This window comes from Mercenaria mercenaria, unplaced genomic scaffold (assembly GCF_021730395.1).
Source record: "Mercenaria mercenaria strain notata unplaced genomic scaffold, MADL_Memer_1 contig_4947, whole genome shotgun sequence".
NCBI classification, from domain to species: Eukaryota; Metazoa; Mollusca; class Bivalvia; order Venerida; family Veneridae; genus Mercenaria; species Mercenaria mercenaria.
Genome location: NW_026463218.1, coordinates 27,185 through 49,315, shown reverse-complemented (window position 1 = coordinate 49,315; position 22,131 = coordinate 27,185). Strand labels below are relative to the sequence as shown.

The window sequence follows — 22,131 nt, the reverse complement described above, 5'->3', positions numbered from 1 at the left end:
TCTCAATAAATTAGGAACCGCAAAATTAAGCGTTGTATGTCCTATACCCCGATTTTCAAACTGAAAATATCTGACATCTGGATAAGCGTTCCGTGAATGGGTGCTTTACAACCACCCTGGAAACCACCCTGGCACGCTAAAGAACCAGGGTAGCTTCCTCAGAAGTTGAAGAATGGACCAAATAGGTTACCGGCGCGATAATAAATAAGTACACACACGCGCGCGCACGCACGAACACACACAGTTTATAATTACTGACGCGTCACGTCGTTATTTGAAATTTGGTATTTCGGCTTTCAGATGGATTCATGATTATTGTCTACCCCGTACTTAATAAGGTGGTTTTGTTTGACGTCCTTACATGCCTTACGTTGACATTAAAATGATAGTGCCATTACTCTGTCGTTTCTTCATTTTACTCCTAGTCTTAATACTGCACTTTAATTCTCACTGTGTAGGTCAGGGACCATTTTCCCATGTGTTTGAACACAAATTCATACCGACTGTTTTTCCAGACAGTAAATGGAAGGTAATCACGTTTAAGTTTGAATTTTTTATCCCGTTTAAGTTTGATTGAATCTTTAGGAACATACAGATTATCTTTAAAACAGAAATATGAAAACTTTCCGATGTAATAAATCTACTTTAATCTTATTCAAAAGATATATTAAGAGCATTCGTATTTACAGAAATTTATGTTACCGATATCAGTGAATGCATGTTTTTATTTTGGTTAATTTGATTATTTTTACGCTTTTCAATATTCGGGTTAATTTGTTTGCTTTTCTCACTTTAAGTTTCAAATTCACTGCAGTAAATAGCTTTTTTGCACTTTAAGCAGGAAATTCATATAGTGCATATTTGTTACGCGTTGCCAAGATGTTATAGTATACATACTTCAGCATGAGATGGCTTCTGTGAAGATGTTTGAATACATGTTGCGAGATAATGAGGGTAAACTTCGTGAGTACTTCCGACAGATGATACCTGGCTTTGAAGAAAGTGATATAGAATTCATTAAAGAACTAATTGGTGTTCCCGCAGACTTAGATGCACAGGTAGGTATACGTATAAATGACTTTCCGGAATCTGTAAATCCGATTTTACGTTCGTTTGACTACTTGTTTTGAACTAAACAAATCCGCAGCAGGTGACGTGATTTTTACTACTGTTAAAACTTGAAAATAGTGTTTTTGTTTCATACGACATATCATGTGAAGCATGTATATTTTATTTAAAACATTGCAAATACATCCAGGCGGTTAAACGCCTGTCGGGTTATTTTATATATGACTTGATATATTTCATCATTTGGTCATTTTTAATATGAAGTTGATTCCAGCGTGACATGGTTTATTTGCGTCGCATCCAACTTATTTAATTGCACTATGATGTTGTTCAGCAGAAGCTCAACATTATCAATCTGTACATTTTGTACGGTTGTAATTCATTGTTTTCGGCTAATGATATTTGTTTAGTTTATTGTAGGTTTGGCCATATAGAGGGAGAAACAAGAACAAGAGTTTTTTATACGAGGTACATTTATTTACTGCACTTAAAAGGTTAATGCCTTGTTGTCATTGCTAGAACACATCACAATATATTTTACAGAACTTTAACTTGCTAGGTATGCTTTAAAAATGTAATTGTATAAGAAAAATTATCTACAAATTATAATTTCATCCAGCGAAGTAATCTAACCCCACATTAACACATCGAGCGCAACTGATACTTCTTAGCAACAGTTCATAAAATATATATATGTAAAGATTTTTCATGTCCTTATAGGTAGTAGCTAACGGTGTCAATGGAATCGACGTTGACAGATGGGACTACCTTGCCCGGGACAGTTTAATGATGGGGCTGAAAACTACTTTCCAGCACAGTAGATTGATTCAGCACGCTAAAGTACTCGTAGCAGAAGGACGAAAACAAATATGCTACAGAGAAAAGGTAAACCGATCCAGAAAAAGTCAAGGTTTTATTTTCAGGTTAGACTTCACTGTTTTGTTATACTTTACACAATGAAATATTAACAGGAAAAAAGTGTTTCAAGAATGATACTACAAAACTTCAGAGATTTTTTTTAGATTCATGTTAACACGAATACCACATTTCATGCAAACATGATTGTTTCCTCAGCTATTGTAAAAGATATCGGACTGCTTCCCATTGATTATCGGAACATTGTTCATTGATAGCTTTTAGTTAAATATACAATCTGATTTCAGGCGGCAGAAAACTTGTATGACATGTTTTACTCCAGGATGATCTTATACAAAAGAGCTTATCAACACAAGACACGCAATATCATTGGACTGATGTAAATAATATCTTATTGACGGGAATAATTGAAGTCCATTTACGTAAATACTGATCATTTTATGCTGTAGATATGTTCTGCATTTCCAAGGTACAACTAAAAATGTTAAATATATAATTATGATAGAACAAGTGAGTAACATTTTCTCTGTCTGCATTGTTGCTCAAGCAGTGGGTTATTTTTGTTTTGCTAGCATTGTATGTGCAATTCAAACAGCTTCCAGTGGAAACATAAAATGGAAGGACAAAATCAGAAAAATATTTCAGACTATTTCAACTCGTCTGGGTCTTAAAGATGCATTCTGCTCATCTTTCATTGAAATATTTTATATTAAGATATTTACTTCAAATGCAGATAATCCTCATTAGATGTATTCAACTTCACTAAAATATAAATAAATTGTCTATATAGAGCTACATTCATAATCAAATGTCATGTAGTAACAGCTGATCGTGTAAAATAAAAACTTCCAGTCTTTTTATGATAGTACACATTTATACTGGTTTCAGCTGTACATGTATACCGTGTGTACTATTATCAACCAAATTTATCAGTGTTAATACACATAAATCTGTTTATTCTATGTTTACATAAATTACTGGTAGTATTTATTTTCATGTTTTCAAATATGAAATTTGGGTCTAGTATACCTTTTACTGATGAATTTTGTGCCGTGTGGAGGTCATAAAAAGCATACCTGTACATTCAATCTCGATCTTTCCAGATTGTTCATCTATACGACACCATTAATGTGTAAGTGGTACTGTTTAGTCAATTCGGATTGGGTTGTTCCAATACGCCCACTTTCGTAATTTCGGTTATTTTTAATAACCCTTCGGATATGGTGTCTGCTTTTTAATTTTGCCTTTTGACAGTTTATGTGATATTGCAAGCTTCATAACTTCGGTAATCCTCTCTTAATTCTAGTTTATTTAGTTCTGCCAATCGTTTTCTCTTTAAGGGATTGTCTATTATTTTAAATGGTGGCCATACGCCGCTTTTAATGGAACTGCACTCTACTGTATCATTGAACGTTCCATGTACACCGCCGTAAGAACTCATCTGTGGATGTCTCTAAATTGCATTTTGGTACTTGTTACATGTGCACATGTTGAGTCCTGCTCAACCAAGGTCTAGAGAACGTCGACGGTATCATACTACCGTCCATGAACAGGCTCAATCAAACTGAGCCTGCGCATTGGACGACCTATAGAATTTCCCTTTTTTCAATTCTTTTGGGATAATTGTAAGTTTATATCTGTGACAACATTTGTTTTAAAACAATTCTCCCCTAGTGGTAAGATTGTAAAATTCATAGGATTAGAAGACTCTTTTCAGATAATCATCGATATTTCCTCTTATTTCTTTGTTAGAAAAAATAACCTGAAAATATGATCCCTGATTGAAACTACGATTTTAATAGAATTTCCTTGTTTGTTATTTTATTGCTTGGTGGAAGTCATACTTGGTGTAGTTATTGCAAACGGAATTCTAAAAATGCATATACACTTTCTAGCCCCTTTGTTAAAAACAGATAAAGCCGTGCAATTAATTGTTGATTTGAGCGCTCTATACTGTTTGACTATGCATATTTAAACCAGTTATGCACTACAAAATACAATATTGAAAACCTGGACAAATTTAACATTTTAGGATACGTGATGCCTTGCTTGCTGCTAACAGAAAGATTACTTTTGCCTCGGAAAAAGGGTAAATCATTGAAAATCATTTGCTTCAAAAGATATATGCATTTGTTTAAAGCACGTCACAACATTATAACAGAGGTAACCCAATGAAGTTCTTTGAACCTACGTAACCACCAGTCAGTCCTTAAGTTGATCCCTTTACTTTCTCTTTTTTATTATTTTAATTCTCTTTTTATTTACATTGATCTATTTAATTCAATGTTCAATACGTTTAGAGAAATAAATCTCTAATCAAAACAGCTTTTGAGCAACCGTTAAAACGTAGGCTTTTCATGATCACCTTCGGAGATAATGCACGCTTTTCTGGCGACCAATCGCAAGCATTCAAGCGTTGTGCCCTCCAGAATACTCCGTCCTTGTGGGTTGGACACAAAATCTATGGGAATTGGTATGCATCACCTGTAAGTAGCTTCATCTTTAAGGAAAAGCATTTAAATTGTAAATATAAAAATATAGTATAGACATAATGATACAAATAATATTGAATGCTTTGAAATTACCTTTGTAAAGAGAACAGCTCCCGATATCTGACACCATTCACGACATGAAGGCGTATACTCATTGACCGACGATATTCTGCAACAGATACAGCGATCCACTAGTGATGATTTGAAGACATCTAGGGAAATATTAGACAGGATTATTCACAGGGAATTCTACAAATGCATCATTCAAACTCAAATTGATGTTGAACAGGTAAAATTACACAATCCACGAATCATTGATGAACTGTAAAATACACTTGTGGCGGGAAGACATTGTGTGTTAACCTGAATGTCATTAAAATGTATCTCGCTTTATTTTTGACAGTTATTATTTGGGACAAGGTCACAATATCACTAAGATTCTATCTTATTTGTTGAGAACGTTTATTGTTTTTTCAAACACTGCTAAATTTTTGTAATGTTTCGAATCCAAAACCCCTTTAAGCTTCATACTCCTTCGTTTTACAGAAATTGTTGGCAACTCAATGAGCAACATAATGATATTACAATTACTGCTCTTACGTAGACATTTTTCCTTATTTTACAGAAAGGATGGATACAGAAGAAAGACGTCCAAAAAACGTTGTTTGACAAAATCAATCAGAAACGGAAACAGATCGATCCAACAGATTCCTCAGTATTCCTAAAAATCGATGTGAGCATTTATTATTTGTTAATTCTATGACTACATGATAGCCTCCCCCACTCCCTCTTCCCCTCATATTTTACTTTGATTATTGAATATACAGGCACCTACATTCTTTGTATATAGTTAAATAGGGAGCATATACAAGACAACAAGTACATCGACCCATACCAGAAGCATTTGTAGTTGCACTTGGTTGCATAACTCTTGGTTGGTATCACCTACTCTTGGTTGGTATCACATACCCTTAGTCGTTGTGAATTATTTTAGGAAGCTGGCTTCCGGAAAGTCATTGATTTTACTCTGGAACCCGGGAGAAACCCGGGGTAAGCATATAGCAAATCATTTCAACATAAATTGTGTCTGTGTGGCTTGAAACCCGTCAGTGTTTCCTGTCGATTTAACTTCTTTTCGTTTCTATTATTGTTGAAGTTTTCTGGGAAATAATTGAGCGTTGTTAGTATCCATATTAACTAATACACTACAGTTTGTTTTTGTGGGTTATTTTCAAAAGATATCAGAAACCCTTCTTTTTAACTTACATGTTTTGTTTATACTAGAGAACGTCTGAACTGCATTAACTGAAATATCATAACTACAGTTCTACATGGCATATACAATTCGATATGCAAATTAGGTACATTTGTCAAGAAAAAGTGTGTCATAAAAAGTGGAACAGTCTCTTATCTCTTTTTAACATATCCATGCCACTATCTGACACGTTAATGTGAAACGACGCAGTTGTCTTATGTCGGGAGATTTTAGGTTCGTTGTCCATATAGCGTGCATGTTTTTCTGCTCAACCGCTTTGTTACTGTGTCAAAGTGCGATGTTAACTTGTTCACATAGTATCTTGTTACATTAAAAAACTGTGTTATCGTGTCAAGGTTTTGTGTTGACTGGACCACGTAGTGTCTTATTATGTGTTTAGCCATGTAATAATGTCAGAATGCGCCCTTGTGATATAATTCCTTCGCACCTGAACTCAAAACAATGATTTTAGTCAACGACAAATCACTGGTTGAGATACAAAATGTCTTAAAAAGCAATACATACCTCTAACAATTTAATTATGATCATGCACTATTTTTACCCTTAAATGATTGCTAAGGCGTCGGGTCACAGGACTGCAAGAAAAATGTTTCCGGTAATTGGACGTGAAGCCACTACTTTAAATTTTACCGGAAGAGTTCATGGCATTCCTTGCTTCAGTATATTAGGGTTAAATTGCATAGTGCAACCCATAGCTATATTTATACGCTTGTTGCATTCGCCCATTTAAGGAACCACATCCATTTTCGTCATAAGTGAATATTCGTCATTGACACACGAGGAAGGCACTATGTAAGTTACCACGGTTGCAGCATGTCCGAAAAAAAGATTAATGTCTTAGACTAATAAAGACGGCATGATGTGACCAAATTGAATACCAGAAAGAGGAATGAACATGCAAGAATGCACAATATATTTTTAAATGTCAAAATTGTGATGTCAATTTGTCAGTTAGCAACATGATTATGTGAAGGGTTAGTTAAAAAGAAATGTCACTGCCCTCCTTTAACAAATCCTTCAAAATAACGGAATCTATGTCGCCTGTTAAAATTCCCATATTTACCAGATGGTTCCATATTTAAATCCTGCTATCATGATATTCAGTTGTTGTTTTTGAAAGCGTAGCATCTGCAATGCTACGTGTTTTCACTCTTTAAGAATTTCTTTGTGTAAAATGAATATACAATTATGTGTTTCTGATTTTAAAGTTGATCCACAACAATGATTATCTAATCTTGCTTCGCGAGTTACTGTAAAGATCCGTGCTCAGTGAGAGCATACATCACTGGGCGTTCTTATCATTAGTTGATCTCATAGTGTGGAATTTGAAGTGAGCACTAAATATCTCTAAATACAGTGTTGGTGGGTAGCTGAAATGTAACTTGGCCGGCCACAAAACTCATTAAACAATTTAAGCTAGGCTTGGAACTAGACTTAATGAAACTTTAAACGCCCCCTCGATATCTTTATCAATATCTGTCATATTACTAACAGTACATTTGTGAAGTGTCTTACATATGTCGAAATATATGTTGGAAAATACGTGAAAATTTCAGCAAAATCCAATGATGCAATGGTATCATTTTATTTAATCTACGGCCTCAATTCATTTTTTAGGGCCCGCCTGCTTAGCTCAGTAGGGAGAGTGTTGGTCTACGGATCGCTGGGTCGCGAGTTCGATCCAGGGCGGGGCGTATGTTCTCCGTGACGATTTGATAAAAGACATTGTGTCTGAAATCATTCGTCTTCCACCTCTGATTCATGTGGGGAAGTTGGCAGTTACTTGCGGAGAACAGGTCTGTACAGGTACAGAATCCAGGAACACTAGTTAGGTTAACTACCCGCCGTTACATGACTGAAATACTGTTGAAAAACGGCGTTAAACCTAAAACAAACAAACAAATATATTCATTTTTTAGAAATCGCATATAAAATGTTAATGGGTACAATGTAGAAACAAGCGAATCGCGTTATAAGACAAGAAAAAAGTGTCAAAAAACAAATATTTTCTTTGTTTTTCCATGTCTTGATATAAGTACAAATTTGTTTTGATATTTGACCACATATAAGTCAAAAGTCAATTTCCGCACCTCTGGATCATTATTAACGATATTTGCTCGGTTTATAAAAGTGACTTTTTTTTCAAAATGGGTAGTGATCGTCAAATGAACGAACTGATGTCTTTGCATAATTTGATGTTGTTGAATTTTGATATGTTTTAATAACATATTTGTCCAAATGTCTGAGAAACTTGATAGAAGTTATAATTGGAATTGTGTGTATAAATATATTGCCAAAAATATTGAGGGAGCGTTAGACGTTTCGATTAGTATATTTGATATATCTATTTAGCTGGTTACAGCGATTTGAATAAATTTGATTTGATTTGATTTTAACTGTAATTCCTAACAACACTTTTTGCATGATTTTAAGGTGGTGAACCTGGACTACGGGTTTAAGGACAACGACCCAGTAACAAAGGTCTGGTTTTTCAAGAAAGGACAAGAAGATAAACCCATCAGAATTGACAAAGAACAAGTATGCTTATACAGTCTTAAATTAAAATGAAGTAAAATTAAGTAGTCATCATGATGATTTTGAAGTATTTACTGTTTGGTTCACCTATTCTGCAACCGACAATACCATTCATAGTAAGGCCAGCATTTTTTAATTTTCTGGTTTACGGGAGCGCCGACCCTATTTTTTGCCAAAACAAAATAAAAATAAAAGTCATTTTCAGTACTTTTATTTTCATTTTACCCGCCGACCGTCCGTAATTGCTGCTGCCAAAAATAAAAGTTTAACTGTATGGTAGAGGTTTTTAATCTAGATCAGTAGACGCATGAAAAATGGCGGCCTGCATAAATGTAAATTGTGTGAAATTAAATTGGAAAAATATACAAGTTTACAGACAATAATCTTTGGAATGAGTTGGCAGAGATAACAAGTGTTGTAAAGAAATTGGATCCGAGTAGAAATTACGGCACCTAAAGCTCAACATTAGGAGTAATCACCTACGAAAAATGGCCTTCACTATCAGTATCAAAGCTGTCCAGATGTTGAAAAATCTGGCGTATCACATGTACAAGATTTGTTGTCTGTATATTATAATTGGACAACGATCGAATTCATGTGGGACTGTCAGAAAAATACCACAATTGATAAAAAAGGAAAGAAACCAAAGAAATGGCAAAATGGAAGAGCAAAAGTGAGTATCAACTTGCTATTTAAAACATATTTTTTTTTTACTTTGAAGTCTTGAGGGTTAGAGAAGAAAAACTAACTATTTAATACCACTATATTCAGTAGTTCTGTTCAAAACAAAGTGCAATTTCAATGTAAAATGACATGCCCCTGCAAATGCTTGACAATGGTACATGTGATAAAAGATTCAAACTAGTCAAAATAATTGGACCGTCAGATTAACGGTTGTTTAATATTTGTGACGGGCAATCTAATTCAGTGGAGATTTTGGCCATATATAAAAGATTATCTCAAAATTTCCTAGGATCAAGTTCTAGCCAGGTACTATAACTCAAAAGATAATTATGAAACATGAAACTCCGAGCAATATATTGTCATGTTCACTTAATATTAAAAGTATACCAACAAAATCTGTAAGACGACCCTTTGAAAGTATGTTTGGGACAAACATTCAGACACTATATGCCACATGTGCCTTTGACACAGAGGAACACATAATGACATATCCAGTAATAAATGTTTTTACGGACTCATAACTTATTAATTCCAAGTCCAATCTCAGTGAAGAGTCTTATAAATCTCCGATAATGTTGTCTAAACATCGGCGGATAAGGTTGTTATTTTGTACACATTTTAGCTGATCCAAAATTCAGATTGTTTTGGCTTGTCGTACAATATAGGTGGCACTGACAGTCAGCAAAATATAAAACAATATTCAAGCCGCTGAAACTTACCCAAAGCAATTTAATTTTAAAGCCAGTGTCACTGAATGTGCATAATATTTATCAATTCATAATTTTTCATTTCTAGTATGACAATGCCTGTCTTTGAAGACTCCATCTCCTGCCAATCAATATGCATATATGCAGGATGCAGACCTAAAGTAGTCATTGCATATACCCATTTTAAAGCAGTTTTTATTCATGTTTAAATAATAAACATTATGCAGTGGTCTTATGATATGATAATGTCAACTGTGGTATATGTATATTTGATAATGAAAAATGTTTACACAAGTCTATTTTTACTTCAAAATAGATACATACAAAAACACAAATAGTGCATATCCTTGGTGACTTTGAAAATGGCATTACTCATACAAGCTACACATAAAGAAAACAACAGTATACTGAGATGATGAGATATAAACTAGTTCAGAATAGGTCATTTGTGAGTGTGTATGCAATTTAAGCTTGCAAGCTTTTGTTTTCTGTGGTTTACAAAAAATAAAAATATTGTATCCTTTTGGATGTTTTATTTTTATTTATTTGGTCGACTGCTCAAAATTGGGACTTTTATTTTTATTTTTATTTGTCCCCCCCCCCCCCCCACCCTAATTTTTTGAAAAATCTCCCGTAAACCAGAAAATAAAAAAATGTTGGCCTAAACGTCTTTCAAAAGACCGACCCAAATGGTGGTGGAAATATGGAGTTTACAAAGGTTCAAATAGAAAGATTAAAAAAACATTCTATTATTTGTTACAATTTTTTTTTTTTTTTTGATTATTGACAAAAGTCTTTCAAAGAAACAAAGTAATGAAAGCACATAGTGATCGCTTATGTCATAACACCAATTGTTTTGTATCTTTATGTAGGTTTCGTTTGTACTGCCGGATACCTTTGCTGAACAGTATGTTAGGGTGTACAGTAGTGTGACAGATTCTCATCTGTCCGATATCATTGAACAGTCGTTCTCAGAATGGTGCCAAGAGAATAAAATTCCGCAACCAAAGGTTTGGTTTAGTATTTATCCATCTGTGTGTCAATAACATAATACAGTTAAGGTCTCGTCAAATCTTGAACCGGTGCGTGTCTTTCTTCTACAAGAATCATGTAACTATCCTACGTTTCTGTTTTTCTTTACTCAGCAGAAAGGAACTATTCTAACGCACAGCTTTTAATATAAAATTTATTGTTATTTTATACACAATTTAACACTACAATGCCTTGCCAAAATATTTAAAAATACTCCTGCATATAACGTAAGGGAATAAAACATATTTGTGACAGGTCGTGTAATCTTATGACGAAATTTTACAGAAAATGAATCAGACTAAACTAATTTACTCCTTGCATAAAGAGAATAAGAAAGACGTCAACTATATTATTAAATTTAATGAATGAATGACGTGTCACATTAGTAAACTCAAGTTCAAAAGTCAATCAAATAATTTGAACCTTAGTTATAACACAAACACAATTACAAATAATCATCACAACCCGCCATGTCTCTGATCTCATTATAACTATATCTTAGTGTCTATGATTCACACATCACTTTTATTCAGTTCGCGGTATCAAGCACTATTTCCACAATCATTACACTTCAAATCACTGTCATTATTTATATATGTAACATGATCCGTTACATCACTGTCAAAGAACTATCCATCACTAAATATATGTACCCTTAAACACGGTTATAACATCTCAACTTTGAGAAACGCGCAATTTCACCATTGTCCATCATGTGTATCATAAATGCAATCCATACACATTTCCAATTCAAAACCTTTAAGGTTACAATATACTACATAACAAATTCTTATCAATATTAAAGAAAAGCAATGTAAGTGTATTACAATGTAAATGACAAAGTAGTGTCAGAAGAATAAATGGAACAATGTGAAAATGTGAAAATTGAAAGAAAATAATGATGAATAACGATGAAATATTGCATGATTTAAAGACATATTAAACTTTGTCATTTAACATGTAATTCAAATAAAACAAATAAGCAATAACTTAACACAATGCAGCATGCTTGTCAATAATAAATGCTATGGCTCATAACTTACTAAATACAAAGGTAACATCCTCTTTTCAAACTTTAAGTATGGGCTTAATTGAGAGGGGTGGGTGGGGATAATTTTATACGAGATTGTGACACGATCTCAAGAATTTTCAAGAAGTGGCGCGAAAACCCTTGCGCGTCGTTAAATAAACTATTCCGACCAATAAGAAATCACGTTTTAAATTAAACCAATGAATATGGACGACAGATAAATACAGGACATGTAAAGAACTTACGAATCAAATAAACTTGAAATGCTGTCGTCGTCAATTAAATATTTGAATAAATATTAAAATAGTCCAAAACACCGCAAGATTTCTCCTAGGAGCAGCTGAAAAGTCGAAAAACTGTTGAAAGATTTGTTTTGGTAATAGGTGTGCAACAAAACATAGTAACATGACGCATAGATAATGTAACAACAGTGATATAGAACGATATACATGTGTTAAATAGGCCAAGAAATATACATGAATACCAAGGATAACACAAAATAGAGAAAAGTGATTTCCTCTTATTTCACTGCGGTCCGTTATATTAGTAGCATGCCATAGAAAGTCGTGATATGTACATTTATACTACATATCGCACTAATAATTTAAACAGTATATCACAGCTGGCTGATGGGTTGACTTAATGAAAAATACACGTTCTGTCAGATATCACGGACGGTTTCATTATTTGCTCACCAGATCACAACTTGCTTAATCTAAGCTATTGTAATCACTCACTGTCTTTGCCCGTCGTCCGTTAAATTGGCATGGATGTTCCTTAATGTATTAGATCCACAGAGAGATAACATTTGGATGCCTGGTGACCCCATGTATTTTTGTATCATTTGAAATAGTTGTGTCTGCAGAACAAGAATTAGTAAATTAGTAAAAGATGACCATAATAATATACACGAATGGCTACAGTCATGTTTTTGACTGCGAAATGATAAATCTTACACTGTTATAACTGGATTTCTGTTGAAGTATTATTGAAAACTATAAAGTGAAAAATAGAAATTCTAGAACATATTTTGTCATGTAATTTATATTTTCTTTTTCAGTAGACAAAACACTTTCAAATGATATCAAAATTATATGAGCTTACAAGGCATCAATATTTAATATATTTTAATAGCACTGTTATATAGAACTTGCTTATTTGTGGACCGGGTACCTTGGATAGTTTCCTTTCAAACTTGTTAAAACGGTTCCGCTGCACTGCACTATGTGCCATATGAACTAAAAATAGAAAACTTTTCCAACGATACTTCCAAACCGCTTGTCCGATTTTAATATAATTTCAAAAAAATGTTCCTTGGGTGATTCTCTTATTTATATAAAGGAACGTTTAAAATCTTCTTGTCAGAAACGGCTTGCCTGATTTTGAAATCTTTTTTCATAAATGATTATTGGGTGACCCTTTACCAAAACGTGATCAAATTATTGCGATTCGTCAAAACACATGGCCGTGGAATGTTTAAAACTCTTCTTAAGTGAAAACTGTCTTAATACAGGATACAAACAGAAGATGGTCCGTACGCTTTGCCGTTTCAAATAACACACTAAATTGTCTATACAGCAATATAACAATCGTATCGCAAAATTAGTACCTACCTTGAATATGTATTGCAACCCGAAGGTCCATAAAAACGTTTTGATTACGCTGGTTCTATAGGGAACAACAGTTCAAGGTCACGAGCAGATAAAATGGGCCATTAGCAGACTTTGCCTCAATATCTGTCATTAATGGTCCCCGAGTTGTGTCATTTAAAAGGCGATTCACTCAAACTGTTAAACTACTGTCAGTACATTCAAATTATTGGTGTAGCAGATTTTCACTTAAACAGGTGCTAGTGGGGCATGAGAGGTGTAGCACATTCATAAACTCTCATGGACAGACAACATCAAACTAAGCCTGCTATTTTTTCGATTGGTTGTGTTCTAAGCTCCCGAAGAATCTTTTTATAGAAGAGTCCGAATACGGAGATATATTTTTCAGCCGTCACATGGCACTTACAGACTACTTTTGTGATAATTAGTTAATTAGTAATATCTATAAGAAGATCCTTTTGAAGCATAGCACGCACCCTACCTATCGATATGGTTTCATACTGGGTTAGTTTGAGTTTTTCATGAGAAGTAGTGAAATGTGCAATGCTTGACATTTAATATGACCTCTGACATTATTGTAATCATGCAAAGCCCTTCCGTTTCATACTTATAGTAAGGGTACGTCAAATGAGCAAATATATTGGTAATACAATTATAAAACCTTTTGTTTATTACAGAAAACCTAAAATATTTCAAGTGTGACGGGGCATTAACAAGAAGGTACGAAATTCTCTAGTTTGATACACAAACAGATATAGATGTAGAAGCATATAAAACATTGGCTCATGCTGGAACATTATCAAAGGGCAAACTAGGAAGTTTAGTAATATTTCATTGCTCACTGCTACCAATTAAATCTATAAGAAGATCTGTAGGAAGCAAAGAAAGTAACCAAATAATTCCAGACTCGGAATGTTTAAGACGTTGAAGTTAGCATACCCCTGATGTCCCCTAGCACCGGCTTCGCGGAAATCTATTAAACTGTAAAATTGAAAGCAATACAAATAGTACATACATTTTTACAAACTGTACAATATAACAAAGGGGTTGGACTACAAATAGAGATTCCCTCACCCCTTCCAGCCCATATCAGCCTCGACCTGATAACATTGATATCAAAAGACAATAGCTTGTTATTCTATTTATCATGAAACTCATACAAACTGCCTAGAAAAACATATGTTTTCTTCTCTTATTTCGTAAAAAAAATGTCTTCTGAAGCAAAAAATTAAATTTATATTTTACGGATTTGAAAATTCATCCGCCCCTGAAACTCTGAACGAAACAATACGGCTGCCATATTGAATGTTTTTGACTTTCTGATATTCTTGTAAAAAAATAACAATGAAATAATTATTTACCTGCGTAAAAATAAAAAATCATCATCTTGAAAAAACCAGAACATGTTTTGGGGGCCTCCGTGGCCGAGTGGTTAAGGTCGCTGACTTCAAATCACTTGCCCCTTATCGATGTGGGTTCGAGCCTCACTCGGGGCGTTGAATTCTTCATGTAAGGAAGCCATCCAGCTAGCTTACGGAAGGTCGGCGGTTCTACCCGGGTGCCCGCTCGTGATGAAATAATGCACGAAGGGGCACCTGGGGTCTTCCTCCACCATCAAAGCTGGAAGTCGCCATATGACCTATCATGTGTCGGTGCGACGTTAAATCCAACCCCAAAAAAAAAAAAAAAAAAGAACATGCTTTATTTCCATATTATACAACATTTGACTCAGACAACTACATGTCCAGTGCGCTGAAAATTTCACTTCCAGTTCCAGACTTTAAAGTTTTTAAAATCACTAAATTTACACTGATCCAAGAATTATAATAAACTGATTCAAGAATAATAAGTAACACAAACACTTTTGCAAATACTTAATAAAATGTGCATGCCTTAAATAAGGCATAAATCAAGAATAAGTATATCATACATTGTCAAGTGTATTGTAAACCTTTCCAAGAATCGATCCATGTAAACATTGTGATGTCATGATGAACGTTTCACAATGACGTCATTCAGTGCTATTGTCTGTGTGATAAAATTAGAGACAACCATATTCAAGGAAATTTGTTGAGATTACAGAATCTATTTAGTAAAAAAGTTGTGCAACATTGAAACTGGACTCTGTAATAAAATTCAGTCTGGAAGGAAACTGATGTAAAAACTAGACTGTCAATATGGGAGGAGCTTTATTTTGATATCAGGTCAATGACCTGATAACAAAATAAAATATCAGGCAAGTGATATCAGGCACTTTGCATAGTAGTTGCATGATAAATTATTTTAACAACCGACGGAATGTGACTTTACCACCGTTTTTTTTTTCATTCAGCAAATCGGCAAGTAAACTGTATATGGCCAAATCTTAGTCACGGGAATTGTTTTATAAAATATATCTGCTCCAATAAACGCACATAAAAGGCTTAAGTGGCATACAGTGTAATTTGATACATTTTACGTCTGTAAGTGATGGTATTTTATGCATATCATGCAATATCAATAACAGTACTCAAAATACCTTCTCCTGAATTTTATTTTGCAATTCAAAAGATTCATCTTTTATTATAAGACATTTGTATTATGATATGCTATTGTGTTTGATAAAACTAAGAATAATGTGTAGTAGTTTGTGCAAACGAATAAAGGCTGTTTGGTAAGGTAAAACTACAACGTATGGTATTTCAATCAAAAGAACTGAAAATGTTTTGTAATATAGAAGTAAGATTAATGTGTGGTATTTTGTACGAAGAAAGCTAGAACATTGTATGGTATTTTGTACGATAAAACTAGGAATAATGTATGGCATTTTAAACGATAAAACTAAGAATAATATATGAATTCAACTCATCACCGTATCACGAAATGCTCATGGTCAGATTGTTTGGTTCGTTGGATATCAGTTGCTTGTTGTCTGCCCGCCGTCGTCCACATTTAGTTTGTGTCTACTCTAGCATCTACATTTCAATGAGCAATAGTAACCAAACTTAGGCAAAATGTCTTTTGTCATAAACTCTCGGTCGAATGTGATTATGAGCGAATACTTAATTTTACTCTTTTTTTTGTTAATGTTACTGTTGTGAAAAGTTATTTCTGTATTGTATTTTTTCTCATTTTTAGGGGTTATCATTTTCTAAAGACGACTCACCTAAATAGAAGGACGGAAGAGAGATTGTTGTGAAGTTTGCATCAAGTGTTATAAGTTTTTAATGAGTTTCTGTCTGATGTGGTAACTGTTCTTAATGACATGAACATAGACTGTACATGTATAAATATTTGTGTTTGTATTGATTTGTTTGCTATTTAATTGAATGGCTGCTCTATTTATTTGCTAAAACTGTCGTGGTTTGATATTGAAATGTCATGACATACATTGCTACATGAACTACTGGATGAATGATTCTTTATTCACTATTTATTTTAATTGTTTACTATTTTGTGCATTACATGTCGCAGCTAGACACCATGTCACTGCAGTGAAATTTTTTTTATCAGCTCACCTGTCACGTAGTGACAAGGTGAGTTTTTGTGATCGCCCTTCGTCCGTCGTCCGTCCGTCGTCCGTTCACAATTTCTTGTGAACACGATAAAAACCACAGTTTCCAATCAATTTTAATCAGACTTGCACACAACTTATATTGGCATAATATCTCGGTTCCTTTCGAAAACTTGCCAGATCCCATCATGGGTTCTAGAGTTATGGCCCCTTAAAGGGCCAAAATATGCTATTTTTGGCTTGTGAACATGGTAGAGACCACATTTTGCATTCAACTTTAATCAAACGTGCACACAACTTGTATTGACGTGATATCTCGATTCCTTTCGAAAACTGGCCAGATCCCGACATGGGTTCCAGAGTTATGGCCCCTTAAAGGGCCAGAATTTGCTATTGTTTGCTTGTGAACACGATAGAGACAACATTTTGCAATCAGCTTTTATCAATCTTGCACACAACTTGTATTGGCATAATATCTCGGTTCCTTTCGAAAACTGGCCAGATCCCATCATGGGTTCCAGAGTTATGGCCCCTTAAAGGTCCAAAATTTGCTATTTTTGGCTTGTGAACACGATAGAGACAACATTTTGCAATCAGCTTTAATTAAACTTACACACAACTTGTATTGGCATAATATCTCGGTTCCTTTCGAAAACTGGCCAGATCCCGTCATGGGTTCCAGAGTTATGGCCCCTTAAATGTCAAAAATTTGCTATTTTGGCTTTTGCAGCCATATAGAGACTTCATTTATGGTTTGATTTGATACAAACTTGCAAAATATCTTCAACAACAATAAATCTTGGATTCTATGAAGAATATGTCAAAACCAGTCATAGGGTCCGGAGTTATTTTATATCTGATTACTTCCCCTGATTTTAATCAAAATGGATTTATATCAGTAAGTACTTATAGAACTCATTTGAAATTTCATTATTTGTCATTAGTTGGACTGAGACAATCAAGGTAGATAACTATGGACTGATTTTATGTCAACTTACCTCCGTTTATTTCAAATTAAAATGGGTATATCTCCATAACTAATGAAGATACTGATCTGAAATTTCATTTATGCCATCAGATTGACTTGGACAATCAGGGTAAATAACGTTTGACTGAATTATGACAAATTACTGCCCTTTATTTTTATGTAAATGAATATACCTAACAGCTTCTAATGAGATTGGTTTGAAACATTATTTATGTCTTCCATGGTAAGAAATAGTCATGTTAGATAACTCTTGATTGATCGTTTATCGATATGAATACTTTTCTTACATATTGTTGTAAAAAGCTTGTACTCTGTATCTTCTACATGCATATACCAATGCATGATTACCTCCCCTGATTTTAATAAAAATGGATTTATCTCAGTAAGTACTTATAGAGATCATTTGAAATTTCATTATTGTCATTAGTTGGACTGAGACAATCAGGGTAGATAACTATGGACTGATTTTATGTCAAATTACCTCCCTTTGTTTCAAATTAAAATGGGTGTATCACAGTAACCAATGAAGATACTGATTTGAAATGTCATTTATGCCATCAGATGGACTCGGACAATCAGGGTAGATAACTTTTGACTGAATTTATGACAAATTACCTCCCTTTATTTTATGTAAATGAATATACCTCAGCAGCATCTAATGAGATTGGTTTAAAATGTTATTTAAGCCTTCCAGGGTAAGAAATAGTCACGCTTGTACAAAAATGCAACATTTGAGCCTAGGACCCTCAGACTTGATATGGAGATTGGCCTTGACTAGTATGTGACCCATAGGTCAAAAGGGACTGTTACAAGAAAATATTTATCCTGATGATATTTAATGAATATGCTTATGTGATCTATGTCAAAACTTGATCTTATCATTAAGAGCAATGGTACTCAGGTGAGCGATATAGGGCCATTATGGCCCTCTTGTTATTGTTGTATTTTCTTATGTTAATATGGGGTCTCAGACATCGATAGTTCTTTAGAATTTTTCTTTATTATCTTCGTATATTTATGCTCCCCGAAAGTCTTTGGGAAGAATATATCCGCAGCTTCATGTGTGCGTCTACCACGACATTTTCTCATCACTGACAGAGCAATGTGCATATTATCAAAGTTATTAGAGTTATGTCCGCACTATTTTTCATTATGCTGTTGATGGCATTTGAATGCAACTGTAGGAATTATTGGTGTGAAAATAATGATTAATATGCAGCAGGTAAAACCATGTTAAAAAACACAGCCTTCAAAATTTTCAAACGGTTACCCATAGCATTCGAACGTACACAAAGACTAGCACACCTGAAGTCCTTTTTGTTGCAGGCCTACTTTGCGATGCATGACTATCTGGCTGTGTTCGGGGTGCTCTGTTTCTGGGAAACCTACCCTTACCTTTTATTTTTTGTTATGCATTTATTATAAGTATTTTACGATTAAAGATTTTTTACTGAGTAATGGTCCTTTGATTTTTAGACATAAAATCTCGTGTACTACGTGGTATTGTCTTTGTTATGTGCTCTCCTTATTTATGTATTTAACTTATAGAAATCACCTGTGTGTGTATATATTTTTTTATTTATTTAATTGTCAGATTTTTAATCTGTATTTCATTTTTGTTGACAAAAATAACGGTTCTTTAAAAAAACACATACTCGTACTTGTTCTAAGAGTTTTCATGGTGTGCGTGTAACAAATAATTCTAATGTAAAAAATTCCATACTTTTTATTAAAACGTGGCAAGATTAACGTCACGGCGACATTGTTATAAGGCACTATACAGGCGCCGAGAAAGAGTGATCAGATAACTGGTCTACTATTTTTATAAAAAAAAATATATATTTCAGAATCGAAATTATACAAAAGAACGGTGTTACACTGAATTCTGACACTCTGAATCGAGAATTAGATGAGCAGAATAAGTCACTTGACGTCTCCGCTATCCAAGATTATTTCGCGGGATGTGGAACCTCTTCGCCATGCGTTAATGTTATTATCTTTGCTCTGAGTGAAATAAAGAAATTGAACAAAAATGAAAATTGAATACATGTAGCATTTAAGAGAAAAACGTTAAATAAAATCCTTCAGATGACCAAAAATGATTGTTATGAAAGTTAAGTTTATATCAATAACTGAAGGTTTGATACTGAATATTTAAAGCTGTACCAACAAAGAGTGACAACTCTTGCCTTTAATAAGCAAAATACTTCCAAGCGGAATATCTGTCAGTTTACTTCCCTTGCAATTACACAATTAAATGGAAAATGAAAAGGATTATCATTATTTTTTAACAACAAAGACAACTAGAATATATTCATATGTGTTTGATTTTATCGAAATGTTACATTTATGAACAGGTATTGTAATACCTGACAGGTAGGATTAATAAAGATGCAATTATATTGACCTGTATTTCCTATGCCTAGATAAGGGTCTAGCTCAAATGCAACTTTCATTTTAGTTACTTGAACAAACGTTAAAAGTAACATTTTGTAACATGTTACTAATAGCATAGACAATTGAAAAACAAAATATGCTACTATTTCTTTGGGTGTCATCCTTTTTGACAGTTGCAATACAGTTGACACTGTACTTACGCATGCCTTACATTACAATATTTTTGCATGTATGATATTGTAAAACCAGTTAACTTGAGTTAAGTAGTGAATAAACGTAGCATTAATTAGTCCCGTTTTGGAGTTATGTATTTCGAAGCAAACCAAAACATAAGTAGAACGCTTACCAGTGTCGTCTAAAATCTAAAGGGAATTACCTTTTGGCCGACGTTAGCGTTTGATCTTCAGCTGGCAGTATGAAAACTAATGTACCAAAATAGTGGCCGTTCATAAAAGTGTTCCAAAAGGTAGAGACTTACCCTAAACGCTATTTACACAAAGGAAACAATCTGTTACAAGAGTGAAATTGTTGAGTGAACACCGTTTGTCAATAATTATCCTGTCCATGTTATACTGGTCAGTGCAATGTAAAAGTAAGCTATCTTTGTTACCTACTATACATGATAACACAGTCATCCAACTAATAGTATTGAATTTGTTTTTGTTTTTTTTAATTTTCTAATATTTCTAGATGTTTTTCCTATAGTTTGACACATACAAATGGGAAGCAAAGATTGTTCTGTTTTTGCAGTCGCTTTCTAAACAAATTTTACCTTGTGAAATTGTGTGTGTTTTAAGGTAGTTCTGCACGTTTGGATCGAAATTTTTTCTACAATGTAGAATTTGATAAAACTCTGATTTTTCAAAACTTCAGAATATACCCAGAAAACTCAGCAAATAAAGAAGATAGGGTCGTGTGCTTTATTTTTTGCTAGACTGATTTGAAAACATCCGACCTCACGCAAAATTTCATAAAGTGAGTCTATTGGAAACTTAACTTTCATAACATTTTCGCAAATAGAAATTTTTCTAAAATGTAGATTTTTATGAAACTTCTCACAGTTGTAAATAATCACATGACCTATAATTTGGTGAAATAAAATGTATAGGTCCGTGTGCTTAATTTTGAGATATTTGACCATGAATAAAGTAAACCGGACATTTCACACTAATTTTAAGACATTAATTTGATTTTTTAACGTGTCATATGTTTTAATATTATATTTTGACTTTAGAAATATAGCAACAGTGCCATTGCAGTTAATTTACTTATAGGTTTCGATTTATTCATAAAATTATTTTCATTTCCGTGCGCCGAATCCAGGCTTTATTCTACGTTTTCCGTTTTTTCTACGAATAAATGACGTTACGCCATCACTTACGGTAAAAATATCACACTTTCCTCAGAGCATTTCTTGATTTGATTTTTATATATTTTCCTTTTCATAATACTGACCACTATAGTAATTATGCATGTTTTTTTCAGCCTATATGTAAAAAGTGCAGGGTTTGCAGGAGATAATAGTTACATAGTCACCTAAGCCTACAATAAAGTTTTAGCAGAGTTGTCTCCATTTTTGTGCTCTCCTTAAAAACAAACAAAAAACAAAAACAAAAAACAGTTTGCTCTTGTCAGTCCGTCCGTCCGAATTTGTGTCGTGCATATCTCAACCAGAGTCATCAAACCTTACAGGGTTGTTATTCAGCACGGGAAGTTGTGCAGCTGTGGTTTCATTGGGAGCTCACACTCCTAGGTCAGAGTTATGGCCCTTGACTTAGTAAAAATGCATAGAAAGGGTTTAAGTTTGTGTTGCACTTATCTCAAAAAGTATTGAGCCAGGATAATGAAACAATACAGGACTATTATTCAGCATGTGAATTTATGCATCAAGGGTTCTGTTAGATATATCACTCAGCCAGATCAGAGTTATGGCCCTTGACTTT

General features: G+C 33.9%; 1 protein-coding gene across 5 annotated transcripts in view; it reads left to right on the top strand.

Moving 5' to 3' along the window:
* Window positions 1-21,751, top strand: part of LOC128554332 (uncharacterized) — a 39,796-nt gene extending 18,045 nt beyond the window's left edge. For 2 of the 5 annotated variants that reach the window (XM_053535603.1, XM_053535602.1), the window contains exons 7-17: window positions 459-529; window positions 903-1,058; window positions 1,489-1,536; window positions 1,789-1,953; window positions 2,232-2,323; window positions 3,977-4,033; window positions 4,540-4,725; window positions 5,062-5,169; window positions 8,146-8,250; window positions 10,511-10,648; window positions 16,428-21,751. In XM_053535603.1, coding sequence (XP_053391578.1) covers window positions 459-529; window positions 903-1,058; window positions 1,489-1,536; window positions 1,789-1,953; window positions 2,232-2,323; window positions 3,977-4,033; window positions 4,540-4,594 — 644 coding nt within the window. In that variant the 3' untranslated portion in view covers window positions 4,595-4,725; window positions 5,062-5,169; window positions 8,146-8,250; window positions 10,511-10,648; window positions 16,428-21,751. Of the gene's footprint in view, window positions 1-458; window positions 530-902; window positions 1,059-1,488; window positions 1,537-1,788; window positions 1,992-2,231; window positions 2,367-3,976; window positions 4,034-4,539; window positions 4,726-5,061; window positions 5,170-8,145; window positions 8,251-10,510; window positions 10,649-16,427 lie in introns of those variants that run through there. The other 3 variants (XM_053535605.1, XM_053535604.1, XM_053535606.1) reach the window with 3 other exon arrangements.
* The last annotated feature ends 380 nt before the right edge of the window (window positions 21,752-22,131 follow it).